Source organism: Tiliqua scincoides, chromosome 10 (genome assembly GCF_035046505.1).
Source record: "Tiliqua scincoides isolate rTilSci1 chromosome 10, rTilSci1.hap2, whole genome shotgun sequence".
Lineage (NCBI taxonomy): Eukaryota > Metazoa > Chordata > Lepidosauria > Squamata > Scincidae > Tiliqua > Tiliqua scincoides.
Window position 1 is genome coordinate 26,132,730 of NC_089830.1, and position 18,207 is coordinate 26,150,936.

The 18,207-nt window shown below is 48.5% G+C and overlaps 2 protein-coding genes across 2 annotated transcripts in view; one reads left to right on the forward strand and one right to left on the reverse strand.

The window, feature by feature from the left end:
• Positions 1-1,838, forward strand: part of BCKDHA (branched chain keto acid dehydrogenase E1 subunit alpha) — an 11,732-nt gene extending 9,894 nt beyond the window's left edge. The window contains exon 9 of the mRNA XM_066638409.1: positions 1-1,838. This exon is cut by the window's left edge and continues 487 nt beyond it. The gene's annotated coding sequence lies outside the window, so the exon portion shown is untranslated.
• A 2,441-nt stretch (positions 1,839-4,279) lies between these two features.
• B3GNT8 (UDP-GlcNAc:betaGal beta-1,3-N-acetylglucosaminyltransferase 8) lies at positions 4,280-10,686 on the reverse strand. The gene is made up of 3 exons (XM_066638117.1): positions 10,516-10,686; positions 8,876-8,934; positions 4,280-5,682 (listed from the first exon to the last, which is right to left on the reverse strand). Exons 1-3 carry the CDS (start codon positions 10,684-10,686, stop codon positions 4,455-4,457), a joined length of 1,458 nt encoding a protein of 485 aa, XP_066494214.1. The 3' UTR covers positions 4,280-4,454.
• Positions 10,687-18,207: the final 7,521 nt, after the last annotated feature.

Consider the following 18,207-nt stretch of genomic DNA (forward strand, 5'->3'; position numbering starts at 1 on the left):
AGTGGCCTTATCCTGGCTGCTTTCCATCCCAGAGCTCTCCACTCACTCAACACGTCTGTCGTCCTCGGTTCTGCCATTCATCAGAAATTGGGCACAATCAAGAACCAGCTTTGTTTCCTTCCACAGACAGCCTTGCTCCTGACAAAGTGCTCCCCCTTTTGCCAAAACCATCATAAATGCCTTTGGAACAGAATGCCACTTGAGGCAACCACACGATCAAGCTGTTTACCTTGGCAGCAAGGCAGTCAGAAGCCCTTAGGGAATGTTGTTTTCTCTCTACTGGGTACATAAGAACATAAGAACAGCCCCACTGGATCAGGTCATAGGCCCATCTAGTCCAGCTTCCTGTATCTCACAGCAGCCCACCAAATGCCCCAAGGAGCACACCAGATAACAAGAGACCTGCATCCTGGTGCCCTCCCTTGCATCTGGCATTCTGACATAACCCATTTCTAAAATCAGGAGGTTGCACATACACATCATGGCTTGTACCCCGTAATGGATTTTTCCTCCAGAAATTTGTCCAATCCCCTTTTAAAGGCGTCCAGGCTAGTCGCCATCACCACATCCTGTGGCAAGGAGTTCCACAGATCGACCACACGCTGAGTAAAGAAATATTTTCTTTTGTCTGTCCTAACTCTCCCAACACTCAATTTTAGTGGATGTCCCCTGGTTCTGGTGTTATGTGAGAATGTAAAGAGCATCTCTATCCACTCTGTCCATCCCCTGCATAATTTTGTATGTCTCAATCATGTCCCCCCTCAGGCGTCTCTTTTCTAGGCTGAAGAGGCCCAAACGCCATAGCCTTTCTTCATAAGAAAGGTGCTCCAGCCCCATAATCATCTTAGTCGCTCTCTTTTGCACCTTTTCCATTTCCACTATGTCTTTTTTGAGATGTGGCGACCAGAACTGGACACAATACTCCAGGTGTGGCCTTACCATCGATTTGTACAACGGCATTATAATATTAGCAGTTTTGTTCTCAATACCTTTCCTAATGATCCAGGCCATCCTTAACCCAGTGCTTTGAGGACAGACTTGGCCAAGTGACTCCTTCTAGAAACTTGTCCCTGGCTGATTCATCAAAACACTGTAAAGAGGTGCATGGGGGGGAGGTGTTATTAACGGTTTGGGAGGGGCTTTGGACTGTTGGGGAGACTACTCTAGAAGGGTGTAGGGGTGGCTTTAGCAATGATTGAGATTGTGTATAGTTCCAAACATACCAACAGAAAAGCAGGCATGTTTTGATATGTGTCAAGGATCCCTGCTCATTTTCAAAGCCAGGTGTGTGTTGGATTGGACTGGAAAGTTGGAGAGGAAGGGGTTAATCATTTTCCAAATTAGTCTCCTCCTTTCCCCCCTCCCCCCATTTACTCCATGTGGGTAACTAATAGGAACTCCTGAATAGTAACTCCCTGGAGGGTAAAGAGTAGCTTCAGGGAGCCATTTACATTGGGGAAAATGATCTGCTAGTGGAAAGGGGCCTAAACCTTGCCAACCACTGCAGTCCTGATGGTTGTCTGCCTGCCCCCCAGGCTGCTGTTACCTTAAAAGAACCACCTGGAAGGTCTTGTTCACCTTGTGTTAGGTGTCCCATATAGTTTGAATGTCTTCCCTGATAAACAGCGTGCATTTCCAGTATCCTTGCTGGGGGGGGGGGGAGATGAGTGGGGTTTTTTTTAGCCTGTTACACTTCATCAAGGATATTACCACTGAATGTGACAGGTACATTTGGAGCTGTGGGGTGTAATGGGTGACTACAGGCTAGTCTAGACAAATGCATATGTATAACAAGGAAAGTTGGAAAACTAATTAAAAAATATGAGTTGTTGCTTCTAGTTTCTCTCCATATTATTTGCTGTTACTCAAGACATTATTCCAAGAATGGGTGAAGCCTGGATGTGGTCCAATGGGAAGGAAAGACCCTTGTGCATGTTCAGAGATGCGCTTTGGCATTGCCTCAGTTCTGTTAGAGCTTGAGCCTTGGGTTGAAAACAAGCTCTGTGTTCTCTGAACCGCTCATTTGACTTCCAGGTCAAATGATTACAGTTGCGTTGAGTCATTGTTGGTCATTTCATCCCATTTTTAGGATTAGAGATGGCGGTGAGTATTCTGAAGTTGTCTTGCCCAATACCAACAGGTATGGGTTGTGGAATCCAGCATCCTGGGAATCTCAGGAGATATTTTAAAAAAGTTTTTTGTATTGAAGATAACTTATGCTTTCCTTAAATGTGTACCATGGGGGAGAATGCTTGAAAAAATCTCTTGCCTACATGCTGAGACCACCTCTGTCCACTTGATTCCATTTGCCACCTTCCCTTTCCCTTTTTTTGAGTTTCCACCACAGGTGCTTTGCTGAAGAGGCAAACGTTCTCTCCCCCCCCCCCCCATGTGGCTTGCTTCTTCAGCATGTAGTGAAATCTGAGGGGACAGCACTTTTCTCACCCCACATTGTGATCTAAGAGCCCACGTGAAAGTACACCAAGGATCACTTGCGATCCATTGCACCAGTTAAAAGACTCCTGCTTTAGTGAGAAATGGACTTCTGCACTAGATTTCTGCAAGGGCTAACCTGGTGCAGGAGAAAATGCAGCAATGAAGCATAAGTTAAAATGCACAATACCTGAGAGATGCGTTTTATTTCACCTGTACATCATTACACAGCATGGGAGAAGACTGCTACCTTGTCAGTTTAAATAGATCGCACTGAATATCAGAACCCTCTTCAAGTAACCTTGAGGCCAAGAAGGAAGCAACAACTAGCATGTTAGTGGAGCATCTATTTTTACAATGTATGCTTTCCTTTCCTTAAGGCTCATTTTGAGACTGAGAGGTGCCAGAGGCCTAAAAATACAGGATTGTGCCAAAAGACATTATCCCTCTTTAGGCAGGTTGGCCCCAAAGGATGAAAGATTCAAGGGGAAACCACATTTTATAGGAAAACATTTCAAGTAACACAGAACTCTTCAGCAGAAAGAATCATGGCCCAGGTGAAGATGGGTGAAAGAGACCATGCAGAAAGCTACTTGCCTCGTCTTGAGATGCCAGAGTTGCCTGCTTTTTTCTCCCTTGGTCCATGCCTATGCCTTTAAAAAAGCTGACCTGAGTTTTCCCATCATTTAGAGCAGTAGTTTTCAAACATTTTAGCAGCAGGAACTACTTTTTAGAATGACAATTGCTCGGGACCCACCAGAAGTGATGTCACTAACTTGGAAGTGATGTCATGGCTAGAAGTGACATCAGTTTAGGCTTCAAACCTAAGCCGCGATCAGCTGAAGGTCCCATTACACAGCACACTTGGGCTGTTCTGCATAGCTCCGCATTCAAACCTTCCAGCTCAGAAGTCAAGCATAGCGCAGACTTGGATCCTTCTCTGACCACACAGCCCTCCCCAGCTTCCCACCTAGTCAGAGCAAAGCACCAGGCCTCTCTCCTACTGGGCACCCATCCTGCCCACCAGCTCTGTACTTTCAGCTCTATTTTCAATGGCAGCAGAACTAGCTACTACATGACCCGCCTGAAAATGGTTCACAACCCACCTAGTGGGTCCTGACCCACATTTTGAAGAACGCTTAGGGAGATTCTAGGTAGATAGGGAAGCATCACCTGCTAAGTTTCTCTGTGGCAGGTTCTTGCTAAAGCAGAGTCCAAGGAAAAAAGATGACCATTTTGCCAGTCAAGAGATGTGACCCTTGTCCTGTTTATGGGCATGGAGGGAGGAGATCTGCATCCTTTGTCCTGGATTGTCAACATTCCTGATTAAACTGGCCTGGCCAGCTGGCCCATTGCACCAGCCACCAGATCCCCTTTCACCCACCGGAAATGTGTTGACTGCACAGTTCCAGCTCAGAGCTGGGAGCTCAGCAACAGCCCTGTTCTGGGATCTGTTGTTGCTTCTCCATCTTTTCTCCCCCCCCCCCCCCAAAGTAACTGGAGAGAGGTAAGAGGCACTACAGTTCAAGACATGGAAAAGGACTGCCTTTTGATCTTGAAGGGCCGGGCAGAGTCACCGGCTCCCTAGTTCTATATTTAGCATTAAGCCCAATTTGCTCTGGTACCCCTTGCAATAAATAATCCTCAGCAGGTTTTAGGATCCAGGATGAAGCCATTCATCCACCAAGCCCAGCATAGTCTGACTGTAATGCCAGGGAGTCTCCAAGGGCTTGAATTCAGGGAACACCCTGCATATACAGCAAATACTCTCCCAGTGATTCACAGCCCCATTCCAGGATTGCCTGTGACTTGTTCCACTTGCTAACATCTCCCTTCTCCACCCCTTCTGGATTCAGAGGCACACTTCCCCTGGTTCTCTGCAGTGTGGTCCATGCCACCCATAATTTCACACCTGGGGGGGGGGGCATCTGGGTGGAGCTGTGCCACAAAGGACATTCCATGCCTGTCTCTCTAATGGCTCCCTGCCCCAACAGAAAGTGCCCAGAACCATGCTGCACTCTTCAACACTGGAGGTTGGGGTCCTTGATGCGATTCCAGAGCTGGAGGGTCTGCTGTGGGCTGCGCCGGTGGACCAAGAGCAGCTTGCTGTGCACACAGGGGTCATCGCGGTCCTTCTCGGCAATGTCAAAGGTCTGAAAGCCGGGGTGGGCCTCAGGGCGGATGCCCAGGGCTTGGAAGCACAGCCCTGTGTAAACATCGTCTATGGGGTAGAAGGCCACATAGCGGGAGATGAGGTGGAGCCAGCGGGCAAGCTGGCCTGAAAAGATGTAGCCCCCGCCGCCCGCATAGGCTGGGTACGGCCCCACGTAGTATGACTCGGGTACATAGTACTTGCTCTTGCGGGCTCGGAACGGCGAGGCAGTTGACATCACCTGGCCTGTGTAGAGCAGCTTGTGGGCATCTAAGGAGCCCAGGTACTCCAAGACCTTGGGGGTGTTAATAAAGACATCGTCGTCCCCCTTGAGAATGAAGCGAGCATCTCGGCAGTGCTCCAGCGTCCACGTCAGAAAGAGGTGGTCCTTCAGCGTCAGGTTGAAGAAGCTGTCTTCAAAGTCCCACATCAGGATGTCTCCATAGGTCTGGCTCTCGTACGCCACCAGGTTTTGCAAGCGCAGCCCGTGACGGTCCTTGCCGCTGCCGAGCAAGAAGATGGTGCGCACCGCCTGCCCGCCAGTCTCGTCCTCGCGTCCCCAGGTGTCCCGCACAGCCTGGCGGGCGGCAAAATTTCCAGGCAGAGACTTGATGGCCAGGAGCAGGAAAGTGCGGTTTTTGCCACTAGAGCACTTGCGCGGCTGGTTGAGCACGAGTGGAAAGTCCCGGCATTCGTCATAGAAAATAAAGTTCTTGTAGAGCTCTGAGTACGAACCAAAGTCTCGGATCTTGGCCACTTGTTCTGCCACTTCGGGTCCTTGGCACTCAGGCCAAGAGAGGTTGCCCGACTTGTTATCCAGGGCCCGGAAGATGCGGTGTTGTTTTGTGTTCCAGTAGGCTTTGGCCCTGGGAATGGTCTGGCGCAGCTGTTGTAGGGAGGCATTGAAGCGCTGCAGGACCGACGAGGGTGACCCATCTTCCTGGGGCTCGCTAGTGGTCGAAGCTTGCCAAGCAACATCAGGGAGGGCCGGGAACCGCTCGCCCTCCTCAGTGCTCCACTCCAGGTAGGCTTTGAGGGCCACCAAGGTCAGCAAAGCGCTGGTCACCGTCAAGCAGCGAGACATTTTCATCTTCTTGCTGGAAAACAGTGGTGGTAAAATGAGGACCGAAAAGGGGGGGGGGGGAAGTGGCTGAAAAGAAAATGGCAAGTGACATCGTCATCATCATCACCTGTCTAAGCTAAGCAGGGTCAAGCTTGGTTAGTACTTGGATGGGAGACCGCCTCGGAATACCAGGAACTGTAGGCTTATACCATGATCTCGGAAGCTAAGCAGAGTCAGGCCTGGGTAGTACTTGGATGGGAGACCGCCTCGGAATACCAGGTGCTGTAGGCTTACACCATAGTCTTTCGAGACTGAAGGTTGCCAACCAACCACCTGTCTAACTGCCAGTGGTGTCACTAGGGGGATGCGGACCACACTGGGTGACACGCACAGGGGGTTGACATCACTACTGGACAAAATTTTAAAAATCTTGGTATTTTTGAACACCATCATGTTATATATCATTCGAGCTGTAAGTTCATGCCGAGTGCAATGAAACAAACCACACTGAAATATCTCTATTCCAGTGTTTCTCAAACTGTGGGTCGGGACCCACTTGGTGGGTCCCCATTCATTTCAATATTTTAATTTTAACATATTAGACTTGTTGCTACCATGATATGTGACTGCATCTGGGGAAATGTTATAGACCTATACTTTTAACAAGCCACTATGTATATTCTTTTAACAATGATAGTAAAGGAAACTTACTCCTGGGTAAGTGTGGCTAGGATTGCAGCTTAGGGTAGTTAAAAATTTTCCTGCTTGATGTCATGTCATTTCTGGTCATGACATCACTTCCGGTGGGTCCCAACAGTTTCTCATTCTGTTCCGGTGGGTCTCGGTCTCTCTCTGTGTGAGAACCGCTGCTCTATTCTATCTAAAATTATAGCAAAAAATCCAGCAGGGGTAGGGAAATTGTACATCACCTTGTTGCCCTGCCCTGCCCACTGCATAGGAGGAGGTCCATCATAAGGGTGACCCCCCCCCCACAGCAGGTGATGCACCAGGTGACACCACTCACTGCTGTTCTTCAAAGACACTTTGAGCAGCACACAAGTTTCCTTTACCTCCCATATAAGCCTCACAACCAGCCGTGGGGTAGATGAGGTACAAAGAGCGAGAGCGATTGGCCCAAGGTAACCCCATGAACTTCACCAAAAGATAAGATTAACCAGGCTGGATCACATCAAGGGTTGACTTCAAGGCCAGCCAGTCCTCAAGCATCTTTGGGAGGGGCCAGTACAGACTTGTAAAATGGCCCCACCTCACAGAGACTCACATTACAATCCCGTCGCATGCAAACCATCCCGTGAAAGAAACATTTGCTTTAATTCTGAAATGACCTGTTTTGTATTTTGACACTCTGGCCAAGGCTCAGTGGCATAGCTAGAGGGGGTGCAAAGCACCATGTTTTGCTACCTCTAAAATCAGGAGGCTGCACATATCCATCATGGTTGGTAACCGACGATGGAACTTTTCCTCCAGAAATCTGTCCAATCCCCTTTGAAAGGCATCTAGGCCTGATGCCATCACAACATTCTGTGGCATAAGGTTCCACAGGCTAATTACACACTGGGTAAAGAAACTGAAACTGGACTTACTCATCGTATTTCATGGTGTCTTTTGGGACACAATCCCTCTACCATTTCACTTTGTGTGGCATGTTCACACTGGGTCCCTCACACCAGCTTCCACCTAGGAGCTAGAAGCTCTGGGACTCGCAGTTCTTGAGAGATAGCACATCTCAGATAGAAATGCAAATCTCTGGGACCCAAGAAAGGTTGCCATCTCTCCAGGAGCATTCTGGAGTCTTCAGGAATCAGCATCTATCTCTAAGTGAGGACAGAATGCAGTCCTGGAGATTGGTTGGCATTGGTTGGCAACCTTCAGTCTCGAAAGACTATGGTATAAGCCTACAGCACCAGGTATTCCGAAGCGGTCTCCCATCCAAGTACTAACCAGGCCTGACCCTGCTTAGCTTCCGAGATCAGACAAGATCCATCTAGTTAAGTGATCATCTTAACCCACTCAACCCTGGAGATTATACTAGGCTAAATGACATGACAGCCTCTTGGGGGGGGGGGGGGCGCGACGACTTTCCAGGCATTGCTTTGGATGGAGTTGGCAACCCTATGCCAGATGCACATTGACATCCCAGCAAGGCCAGAGTCCATTCATTTTTGAGAGGTTCGGTTTGCATAAATGGATTCGGTTTGCCTAAATGGAGAGCCTTCTTTTGCATACTGAATCCTAACAACTGTAAAGAAGAAGAAGCCTCAGCTAGAAGCCCCATGCAAATGATGCATTCAGAGTCCCAAGAGACAAAAGACTCCTCCAAACAAACATGTTCTTGGCATCCACGCTTGGGTTTTTAGAGGCCAGGAGCTTTTGTGCACCTCTTGGCAATAAAATCCACTGCAATGTGTTCCTCGAGTCTTTTTTGTATAGTATACATGCCCAGTTTATCTCCCTCTAAGCATATTGTTCAAGCAGGGTGAAACTGGTTTCAGGTGCCCCACACAGATGGGCTGGGGTGTCTGTACCCGGCTACCTTTGTGCCCCCAAACCTCCCTGCTTGCTTCTCCCAGTTTCACCTGTTCTGTGCCCTTATGCATCAGAATCCCCCCCACTGCAAACCTCATGAACCCCTCTTTTTCTCTGCCTTTTTGGTGATAGACTGCATAAATAGTCTTAAACCCTTCAACTTTCAGAGGGTTGACCACTGATTTCAGAGCCAAGTCAGCAGTCTCTCCTGGGTTCTGGGGTGCCCCGCAGACCCTATTTCTCTTCCCTGACTGAGTCCTGCTGACCCTTTGGTCTGTGCCAACCACTCACGCAACGTTTAACACACCTTGACCCTGGTTGAAATGCTTCCACCTGCCTCAGAAGCTGCACTCGCTGAGCCCTGAAGAAAACCCCAAAACTCTGAGCAAAAATCATTGCATTTTTGAGCTGAAATGGCAGAACCCCACTCAGATGAGATTCATGAGACCTCAGACCAAGGTCACCCCCCCCTTACTGCTGAACCACAGTGACAGGGTCCCAGGTACCTGTGTTCTAAGCCTGAAACCCACTGGGTTCTTTGAAACCCACTGGGTTCACTTCGAAGCTGAAACCCAGAAATGACTTGGTCTGAAACTCCAGCAGTTCCCCAAGGAGAGGGGGCAGGTGCCCATGGAGGTACCTACGCAAATGAAATGCAGCGCATGTCCTCATTTGCTTACCTTTCAGGGTGGGAACAGTGTCCCAGAGTTGCTGTCTTGTCTTTTCGCCTGCACACGGGTCAGCATTGTCATCAAGCCAGAATTTAACGCTATCCTCTTGGACAGAACTGGAGGGGAGAAAACCAGAGAAAAGCTCCCAAGTTAGGGGTCTGATGCGTACGGTCACACCTCCTAATTCTGTGCCACAAGCCCATGACCGAACCAGTGTGCTACTTGGAATGTAGCAGCAGCACACAGTCCTTGTACGCAATAAAAATTGTGTTTTGAACTCAGGATGCCAGAGTCCATACCACATCCCAGGTGCTCTCTCAGCTGGTTGAGAAAGCCTTCTTTTTACAGAGGAAAATAACTCTGTATGCACTCAGGGCATTTTGCCCTCCAAACCATTTTTAAGAGAGATTTTTTTTACCTTAGGAGAGGAGGAGAACTCTGTACGTGCTCACAGATCTTCAGCATTAGTTAATTTTTCACTTTTTTTATATCCTGCCCTTCCTCCAAGGAACCAAGGTGTGCATGGTTCCTTCCCTCCCTCTGTCCTCTTAACAACCCAGTGAGGTTGGTGAGGCTGAGCAATAATGACCAGCCCAAGGTCACCCAGCAAGCTTCCTTGCTGAATAGGAATTTGAACTTGGATCTTCCAACTCCCAAACCATGATACCATCCTGGCATTAGAGGTTGTGTAAGCTTCTTGACGTCAGCCTACCCAGGTACCAAGTCCAAAGCTACTCATTTCACCATACCAAGGTACTCCCATGTGTAAAAGATGGAGCAAGTAGAAGATTGGCAAGCAGTCCCTAAGGTGTCTGGGGCCTCACAGCATTTGCCTCACAGGCTGAGCAGGAGGTGGGGTGGCCAGGTGGATCTCCTAGCGAGAACATGGGAAAGCATCCCTTGGAAGGGATCCACCTCTCACGCGTGGCTTCTACGCTGGGTCTGTACATTCTGCAGAATGAGGTACGAGAAGAGACCATCCTGTACTGTCATTGGGCCAGGCCGTCCATGAGGCTGGCTGAGGCTATCACTGCTGCTGCCTCCGCCACACCTGCCTCCTGCTCCAGGATTCAAAGAGGGAGAAGGGAAGTGTAGAGGAGAGGAGATGAGCCTGGTGGGCTAGAGTGTCTCCTCCTCCACACTTCCTCCCACTTCTTCCTTTTCAAATTCAAGGGCCAAGAGGAGCAATGGAGGTGTCCTGCTGGATACGGGGAAGCAGCATTTGGTGCAAATTTTGACTGAAAAGTGTCCAGGATTTCCACCTGAAGAGGTTGCCACCTCTAGGCCACAGCAAAAGCAGAAGATCGACCACAAACCCTGGGAGATTTGCAGGAGACTTGCAAAGGATTTCTGACTTCCAGTTATTTAACCACAGCAACAAAAAGGACTTTTTCCTTCTGCCTTCTAAAACAGATTTCTAAATAAAGGCAGCTTGGGAGGTGGTACTGGCACACACATTTGTGGTCTGCATGTGCCCACATCTCCCCAATCTTAATTGTTCTCTTCTCCCTCTGCATCACTCTGTACTCCGGTCTTCCGAGCCGAGTTTTAAATAGAAATCCTCAGCAGTGTTCCTGTTCCGTTTCTCCCCCCCCCCCCCCGAGTTTCCAAGCAGGCCCATCTGAGAAAGGACATGATAAGGCACATACCCGGAGCGTCTTGCGGGAATTCCAAGCTGGCAGACACTGGCAGGGAAGCACAGTCCGGGCTGCCAAGAGCTCACACAGGTCAGAGCCCAAACCCAGTGCACTGCCTTCATTAATGCTGGAACCGACCCAGTTCCGAATCTCCAACACCATCAGAGACAGCGAGGCTTTCATGCCATGACGCCGGGAGGGGCGCGGATTCTGCATTTAGTGCTCACACAACCCCACTGCCAAATGCAAGGGAAGACTGGCAACTCATGCTTTATGGAAACTGTTGCAGCCAGTGGAAACAGCACACTGGAGGGGGGATGCTTAACGGAAATGTCACCCTTTGCATCCTCCTGGACTTGCGGGAGATCAGAATAAACCGTGTCTGCCTTTGGGACTCCGATCTCTTGCAAGTCGCCTCCGGGAGGATGCAAAGGGTGACATTTCACAACTCTCTTGTGGGTTTATTTCCCCCATAATTTCCCATACTACCTTTCACCCACCCACCACGCTAAGGCCTGCTAAGGACTCACCACCCTAGAAGTGGACCATTTCTGACTTCATGCGCCCTTCCCTTCCTCCAGGTCCTTCTCCCGCAAGCAGATTTCATATTTTTTTGCAGAGCACAGTTTGACTTCATACTTTCTGCTGTGCTGAGCTTCTAACATTCAATCACACAAGAATCCAGAGGACAAATCATATTAGTGCTGCGTTTTTCAGTGCCAGAGGACGGCAGCATCCATCTCACTTAGAACAGCTAACAGGTTTTGTCCTTGCGATCTTGTATCACTCCATAACTTATTCAATCCATCATTTGAAGAAGAAGAAAAAAAAAAAACTATAACACAGCGCAAAGCAGCAAGGAGTCACCCCTCCCCCACGTCCCAGGAATAAAATAGATATAACAGTGGCCAAAATTTTAAAAAAATAATTAAACAGTGAGAGAGTTGGGGCTTCTATTCAGTTGTCTGAACTTGACAAAGGATTTTCTCTTCTCTCATGCTATGGATCAGGCGTACAGGCTCACAATGTTTACCCTAAGCAATGCCTACTCAGGAGTAAGCTGCATGATGCTTGAGCCACAGAATTGCAATCTGGCAGCCCCATCATAGTCAAAAATCAGTGCCCATGCATTCAGTGGGGCTGACCCCCAGGTAAGTTAGCACCGAATCGGTCTCACCTTCGCTCAGTGCGCCTCTTTCCTTCCTCTCTCCCTCCTGCCTGAAGTTGGAACTCTTCCTGCCTCTCTTCTAGGCTCCTCTCTCCTTCTATCGCTCCAGGCGACGTGGGTGTCTCAGTCACACAAATACACCCGAGACACGCAGCCCGGCACCCAAAGTAGAAACGAAACCTCCCACCTTTGGTGGAACCCAAAATTAAAACTCAGCCCAGCCTCTCTGTGGAAAGAAAGACACACACAGCCAAGAAGGGAGAGAGTGAGCACATCAGTGCTGGCCCCAGTGCAGGCAGCAGATGCAGAGGAGGCAGAAGGGTGGGGCATTTCATTTCTAAGAGTTAATATTTCATCTCCTATCAAATATTCATGCTGCCCAAGCAGTGTGTGAATGGCTTGCTTCTCCCCCAACAGCCCCAGGGAAGGCCTGCTTGCCAGCTAGTGTCAGAAGCAGATTCTTCAGCCCCGGGGAGAAGCCCACCTGAGGAATGCTGGCTTCCTTTTAAACCTGAGCAAGGCCCCAATTCATTGACACCTGAGAAAGCTCACACCTCCCAAGGAGGGGAGCCACCAAGAAAGGACTCAGCAACTGAACATCGCAGGATGCCACCCTTTCTCTCCACCACCCCCTCCCCCGCCACCAGCATGGCTCAGATGACTTTAATGTAACAGGTAGAAAGTTCAACAGGTGCAGTGCTGCCCCTTCCTCCCCCAAGCAAAGCCATCCCTGTTGAGTTTCTGCCTGCTGTGCACCTGTTGAGGACACAGGGAAAGAAAGAGAGGAAATAAAAAAAAAGAGTAGCCATGGGAGAAACTCCCCCCGCCCCCCCAAAAAATCTCCTGCTTTCCTTCCAAACTGCAACACACATTTATTTCCCCAGGGCCTTTCTATAATCAGCAGAGATTTCAACTTTAAAAGTGCTGAGAAATCTGTCTCTGTGAGTTTTAAGATAAGTTGGCTTTGTTCTCCACCTGCCAAGGGTGCAAGAAGAGGAAATGCTCAGGAAGGTCATACAAACATCGGTCAATAAACTTTCATGGGAAGTTTTTGCTAGATCATTACTAAAAACCAAATAATATTTCAGTGGGGGCAATGCAAGTTCAAGATTGAGGCCTTCTGAACAGTAGGGCTAAGTGGTTAGCAGCTAAGTAGTTAGACCTATCCAGTGCAGCTTTATCTCCCCCCCCCCCAAATCTCCTGCTATAGGGCCAGTGCAGCTATATCTATCAATGGGGCATGCACTGCATCCTGCAGTGGGGAGGCAGTCACAGAGGCTTCCTTAAGGTATGGAAACATTTGTTCCCTTACCTTGGGTCTGCATTGCGGCTGCACCGGAGCTGGAAAGTTGGATAGGATTTTGCCCTCAGTAAGTAAATAAATTAAAGTTGACAATAAGGATGAGTTTTATTTTATTTTATTTAATATAGAGAACCACCCTCCTAACCCTCCCAAGCAGTTGCCGGTCTGTTTAAAAAAAATATTCCAAAGGTTGCAATCCTATCCACACTTACCCAGGACTAAGCCCCATTGACTACCATTGTTAAAAGCATATACACAGTAGCTTGTTAAAAGAACAGCTCAGTAACATTTCCCCAAAATGCAGTCACATCGCATGGTAACATCAAGTCTTAACATATTAAAAATAAAATGTACATTGAAATGAATGAGGACTCACATGAAATTGGCTCGTGGCCCACCTAGTGGGTCCTGACCCACAGTTTGAGAAGTGCTGCTGTTGCACCTACAGTATTTTCTAAATAAGTGCTGACCACTTTTGCTTGTCCAGACCACGCATCTGCCTAGCCCAGCACTCCGTCTCCAGCCAAGGAAGGCAGTCGCAGCAGGCCAGGCTAAAGTTACGCTCCAGAATCCCCCACCAGAATTTGGTGTGAGCCAAGCGGCACTGCCCACGTGCAACTCTGGAGTCACATAGGAGCCTGCTGAAGCCTGTGGAACCTGCCAAAAGGGGAGGGCAAGAGCTTGCCAATGACTGGAGCTGGGAGGCAGGATGGAATATGCAGGAAAGACCCCAGGCGATGCCGACCAATTACAGAAAACAAGTTTAGTTTGTTGGGCTGCACATGGTGGAAATTCAAAACTTGCTTCAGGCTGCTGTTGTCCACTTTGGAAAAATCTAGGGGTTGCCAAATCCAGTGGGCAGAGGATGTGTCTACATAAGTGCAGTAAAGGTCAGCTGAGCTCAGTAAGTAATGCCTACACGACCACAGCTGGGATAAGCTTAATATTTTTAAAGAAAATCTACATACAACCACAAAAACCAAATCGTTCACAAGACGGTTCACGTAGCTCAAAGCACGCAATCTCAAAAGAAACACAAGAGAGACGCCAACAACCCATGGAAGAGACACTATGCTAGGACAAAGGAGGACAATGGGGCACACACACACACACACACACACACACACACCCGCCAAGCTGCTGAATGGGTCAGCCTTTCTTCTTCATATTTATTATTATTAAAATATTTATAGATCACTTTTCAACAGGAGTGGTTTACAAAGCGGATTGCATAGTAAAATAAATCAATAAGTGGTTCCCTGCCCCAAAGGGCTTACAATATAAAAATGTATATACAGAAGAGACACTGGCAACAGCCACTGGAAAAGATGCTTGTTTGCAGTATGAAAAAAGCTAGGAGAAAACAGGTTTCTCTCCCCCCCCCCACCCCGCATTTTTCATGTCCTCCAAATTGTCACTTTATTTTAGGTCTTTTAAAGTTTCCCATGTGCATAGAAAAAAAACAAAAACCCTCAAGATTTTTCTCAGTTTCAAACTGGTGGCGAGCTGAGTTTGCATGATGCTGAAATTTGGGAACGTTTTGAGCCCTGGGCTGGAGAGAAAGAGGCGAGGTGTCTCGCTGGTTTCGACCTGGCAAGAGGTTAAATTATGCAGTGTGCATGAAGTCATCCTTCTGCTGAGTTCAGGATTGTTTTGTCTTTGTGAAGTTTTCCTGACTTGTCTTTCAGTGATTACCATGGGCTGGGTGTGTGTGTGTGTGTTTTTGGCCCTCTGGACAATGAAATAAAAAAAGGCAAGGGGGCACTGGGGACTGCAGAAAAGGTGATGCAATATATTCTAGCATAGCCTGGGCCAAATGGCTGCCGCACAACATGCCAGGCAGGAAATTTCTCATGGTGATTACCTCATCACTTGACATAGTTTGGCTGCTGTGAGGGCATTGAGCAAATGTCAAAGGAGATGAGTCAAGGACGTCTCAGCTCGGATGTGATGATTGACAAGAGTAAGAGCAGCCTCCCCTTCAATCCATCCAGCAATATCTGCACCGATTGCAAAAGTGATGCTAATCCATTGTGAGAAAGCCGTTCCCAAAATCCTGATGCAGGATGACTGGACAGCAACTGTTCCGCATCCTTGCCAGGACTCCATCATGCCCTCGGGGGGGGGGGGGGCACAGTTAGTTAGGGAAGAAAAAAACTAAATGTTATTAATGTAATGTGTAGTTTGGCCTTTAAGGTCTAGAGATTAGAACAGCATTTTCAGGGGCACGAATGTGCTGCAAATGGGTCCCTAGGTGTGTCACAAGAGTTCGGCAAGTGTCGCTTATTAGTAGAGCCATTGGGGGATGTGAGCCCCCGCCCAGCAGCAGCATGGGCGGGGGCTTTATCAGTTCTCAAAAACCCTGTGGTGTGCCTTGATAACTTTAGTGCCGTGTCAGTGTGCCATAAGATGAGAAAGGGTGAAAAATCACTGGTCTGGACACAAAGCAAAATGAGTTGGTAGAGAAGTTCCCCTATGCAAAATAAGAAACAATCCACACACCTTCCTACAAGTTTAAAAAAAAAAATGTGGCTCAGATCTGGGAGAAAATTCTAGGCTGATTGATGGATTTCCCAACTAGTAGGTGACTCTACCATCCCAGACCTCCAGTACCTGACCCATATTAAGCCACCCTGGGTCCCTTTGGGGAGAAGGGCGTGATAAAAATAAAGTTTATTATTATTATTATTATTATTATTATTATTATTATTAACCCATTTCTACCCAGTCCACAGGTATACACATTTTATTCCTGTTGCATATATTGTGACTAGGCTGAAATGGCTTAAGTTCTGCTGCATGAGTAGGCCAGGCTTCCATCTGTTGTAACCAAGACCACCTACAAGTTGAACGATTTCTATTATAGTTTTATATCCTGCATCTTGTCTGGTTCAAGGAAGCCAAGGAGGAACCAAATTCCGTCTCAAATTCATCCCAAAAAAGGCTTTAAAACACCACAATACGCTGTGTGTGGTTCACACTTGCAGTTAAGTTACACGTTCAAACAGTATCTTACAGTTTTGATTGAGAAAGAACTGTTTCTCACACCTTCCACACGCTTGCAGCTGTAGTGCAACAAGCTTTAGTGGGCTACATTGTCAGGTACAGCATACATGATGAACCAGGAGTGATCAGATAAGCTAGGTGCATGCAGTGTGTGAATCCGCTCTTAATCACAGTGTGTGAATCACCGCTCTTACTGTGTGAATCACTGTGTGAACAATGTGCTTTCTCCAACTGGCCTGCAAGGGCCTGAGCTGTGTTACAGAATGCTCAGCAGCAAGCCAAGGACAAGACCTGTGTGGCAAAGTGCAATCTGAAAAACCACGGAAATGGCTTTGCTGCAGTCTAGCGGCTTCCCGACCCCACCCCACCCCCAAGCACCTTATAGAACTGAGCTGACCACTGAAACAAGACTCTTGGTTTGGGGGAAAGAAGAGAGCAACTTCAAGGGCAAGAATATCAGTCTCCTCCATTCTGAAGGCCTAGAGAGCCAAGTCATTTCAGCAGCAAAGTGACCCCGAAGAACACTGGAAAACAATGCCATGATCAAGGCGTGCGCAAGAACATATAAGAAGAGCCCCGCTGGATCAGGCCAACTACAACCTGGCAAGGTTAAGAGCACTTGCTAGTTGCTCCATTTTTGCCACCCCTTTCCAAGAAAGCACCCCAGGTTGACCCAGAAGAGCAGGTCTTATCTTGTTATCTTGTACGGGAAAGCAAACAAGAAATGGGAACCTCTTCTGCCCTACCCCTTGGCCCCATTTATGGTGGCTTTATAAGAATTATATATGAAACAGATGAATATGAAACAGAGTAACTGAGCATGTTAATTGGAGCAGAATCACACCTCCGTCCTCATGTGCCATAAAACTAACAGATAACGCATGGTGTGTGTGTGTGTGTGTGCCATAGCTGAGGGCACACAGAAACTCCAGGGTCAGAGGTCATAGCCAAGGCTGTGTTCAAAAGCAGAGGCAGAGAGGAGGTGGAGAAGGTGACAGAGGGAACATTTATCACCCACATAAACATATCAGTTGAGTTGTTGGCAACCTTCAGTCTCGAAAGACTCTGGTATCGCGCTCTGAATGGTGGTTCTGGGACAGCGTCTAGTGTGGCTGAAAAGGCCGATTCGGGAGTGACAATCCCTTCTACACTGGGAGCAAATGCAGTCTGTCCCTGGCCTGTCTCCCTGGCTATGGGCCTTCCTTCTTTGCCTCTTTGCCTCAGACTGTTGGCCAAGTGTCTCTTCAAACTGGGAAAGGCCATGCTGCACAGCCTGCCTCCAAGCGGGCTGCTCAGAGGCCAGGGTTTCCCACCTGTTGAGGTCCACTCCTAAGGCCTTCAGATCCCTCTTGCAGATGGCCTTGTATCGCAGCTGTGGTCTACCTGTAGGGCGCTTTCCCTGCACGAGTTCTCCATAGAGATCCTTTGGGATCCGGCCATCATCCATTCTCACGACATGACCGAGCCAACGCAGGCGTCTGTTTCAGCAGTGCATACATGCTAGGGATTCCAGCATGTTCCAGGACTGTGTTGTTTACATATCAATACCTGCCCTAAGAAGGATAAGGTGGGCTAGGAAGCAGGTGAAAATAAGACATGCCTCCCTCCTCCTGCTGTCTCTGCTCAGCTCACAATGCCTTGGACTCCCAGCCCTCTCACATTGGCTCTGTTAATGGCCCACCAAGAAGAGGAAATGCAGGGGAAGGCTGAGAGGTTTTTGCAGGAGGGAGAGAGCACCATTATGGATTACTCATTGCAAGCCGGAAATTATTGCTCTATAAAAACACTACCAGACTCTTACTCCATTAATCCCAGACTGCCAGGGATGGTTTTCCCAAAACTTGAGCAGCAACCCACACAGCCGGAGCACTCAAGCCCCCGGGCTGCAGGCAAAGGGTGAGACGCTTGCAAAATCACCACACAGAAAAGCCAGCCACGGTCCTTGGGGAACAGCTGTCTTACAAGAGCCACATCAGGCCTGCGTTACGGTAACAATGAACTCCGGTGACACAACAGAGGCTGAGTGGAAAATTATAGGGGGCGGCCTCTGTTGTTGGCAACCAATGGCGGGTGGCAGGCTGGCTCAGAAACAGCCAGCAGCGTGTGTGCAATTGAACACGGCAGGGAGTTTCAGAGGGCAAATGATACAAGATGGGTTTCAGTAGCTGGAGATGGAGGAGAGTGGGGAGGATGATTTTTTAATGGGAGGGGGCTGCATCTCAGCGGC

What these genes read in the sequence shown, in the direction of transcription:
- B3GNT8 (XM_066638117.1), bottom strand. Translation starts at nt 10,686, where the DNA reads ATGAAAGCCTCGCTGTCTCTGATGGTGTTGGAGATTCGGAACTGGGTC. An exon ending in ATTCCCGCAAGACGCTCCGG is followed by an intron (nt 8,935 to 10,515) that starts GTATGTGCCTTA and finishes TGACAATGCTGA; the next exon opens with CCCGTGTGCAGGCGAAAAGA. An exon ending in CACTGTTCCCACCCTGAAAG is followed by an intron (nt 5,683 to 8,875) that starts GTAAGCAAATGA and finishes ACTGTTTTCCAG; the next exon opens with CAAGAAGATGAAAATGTCTC.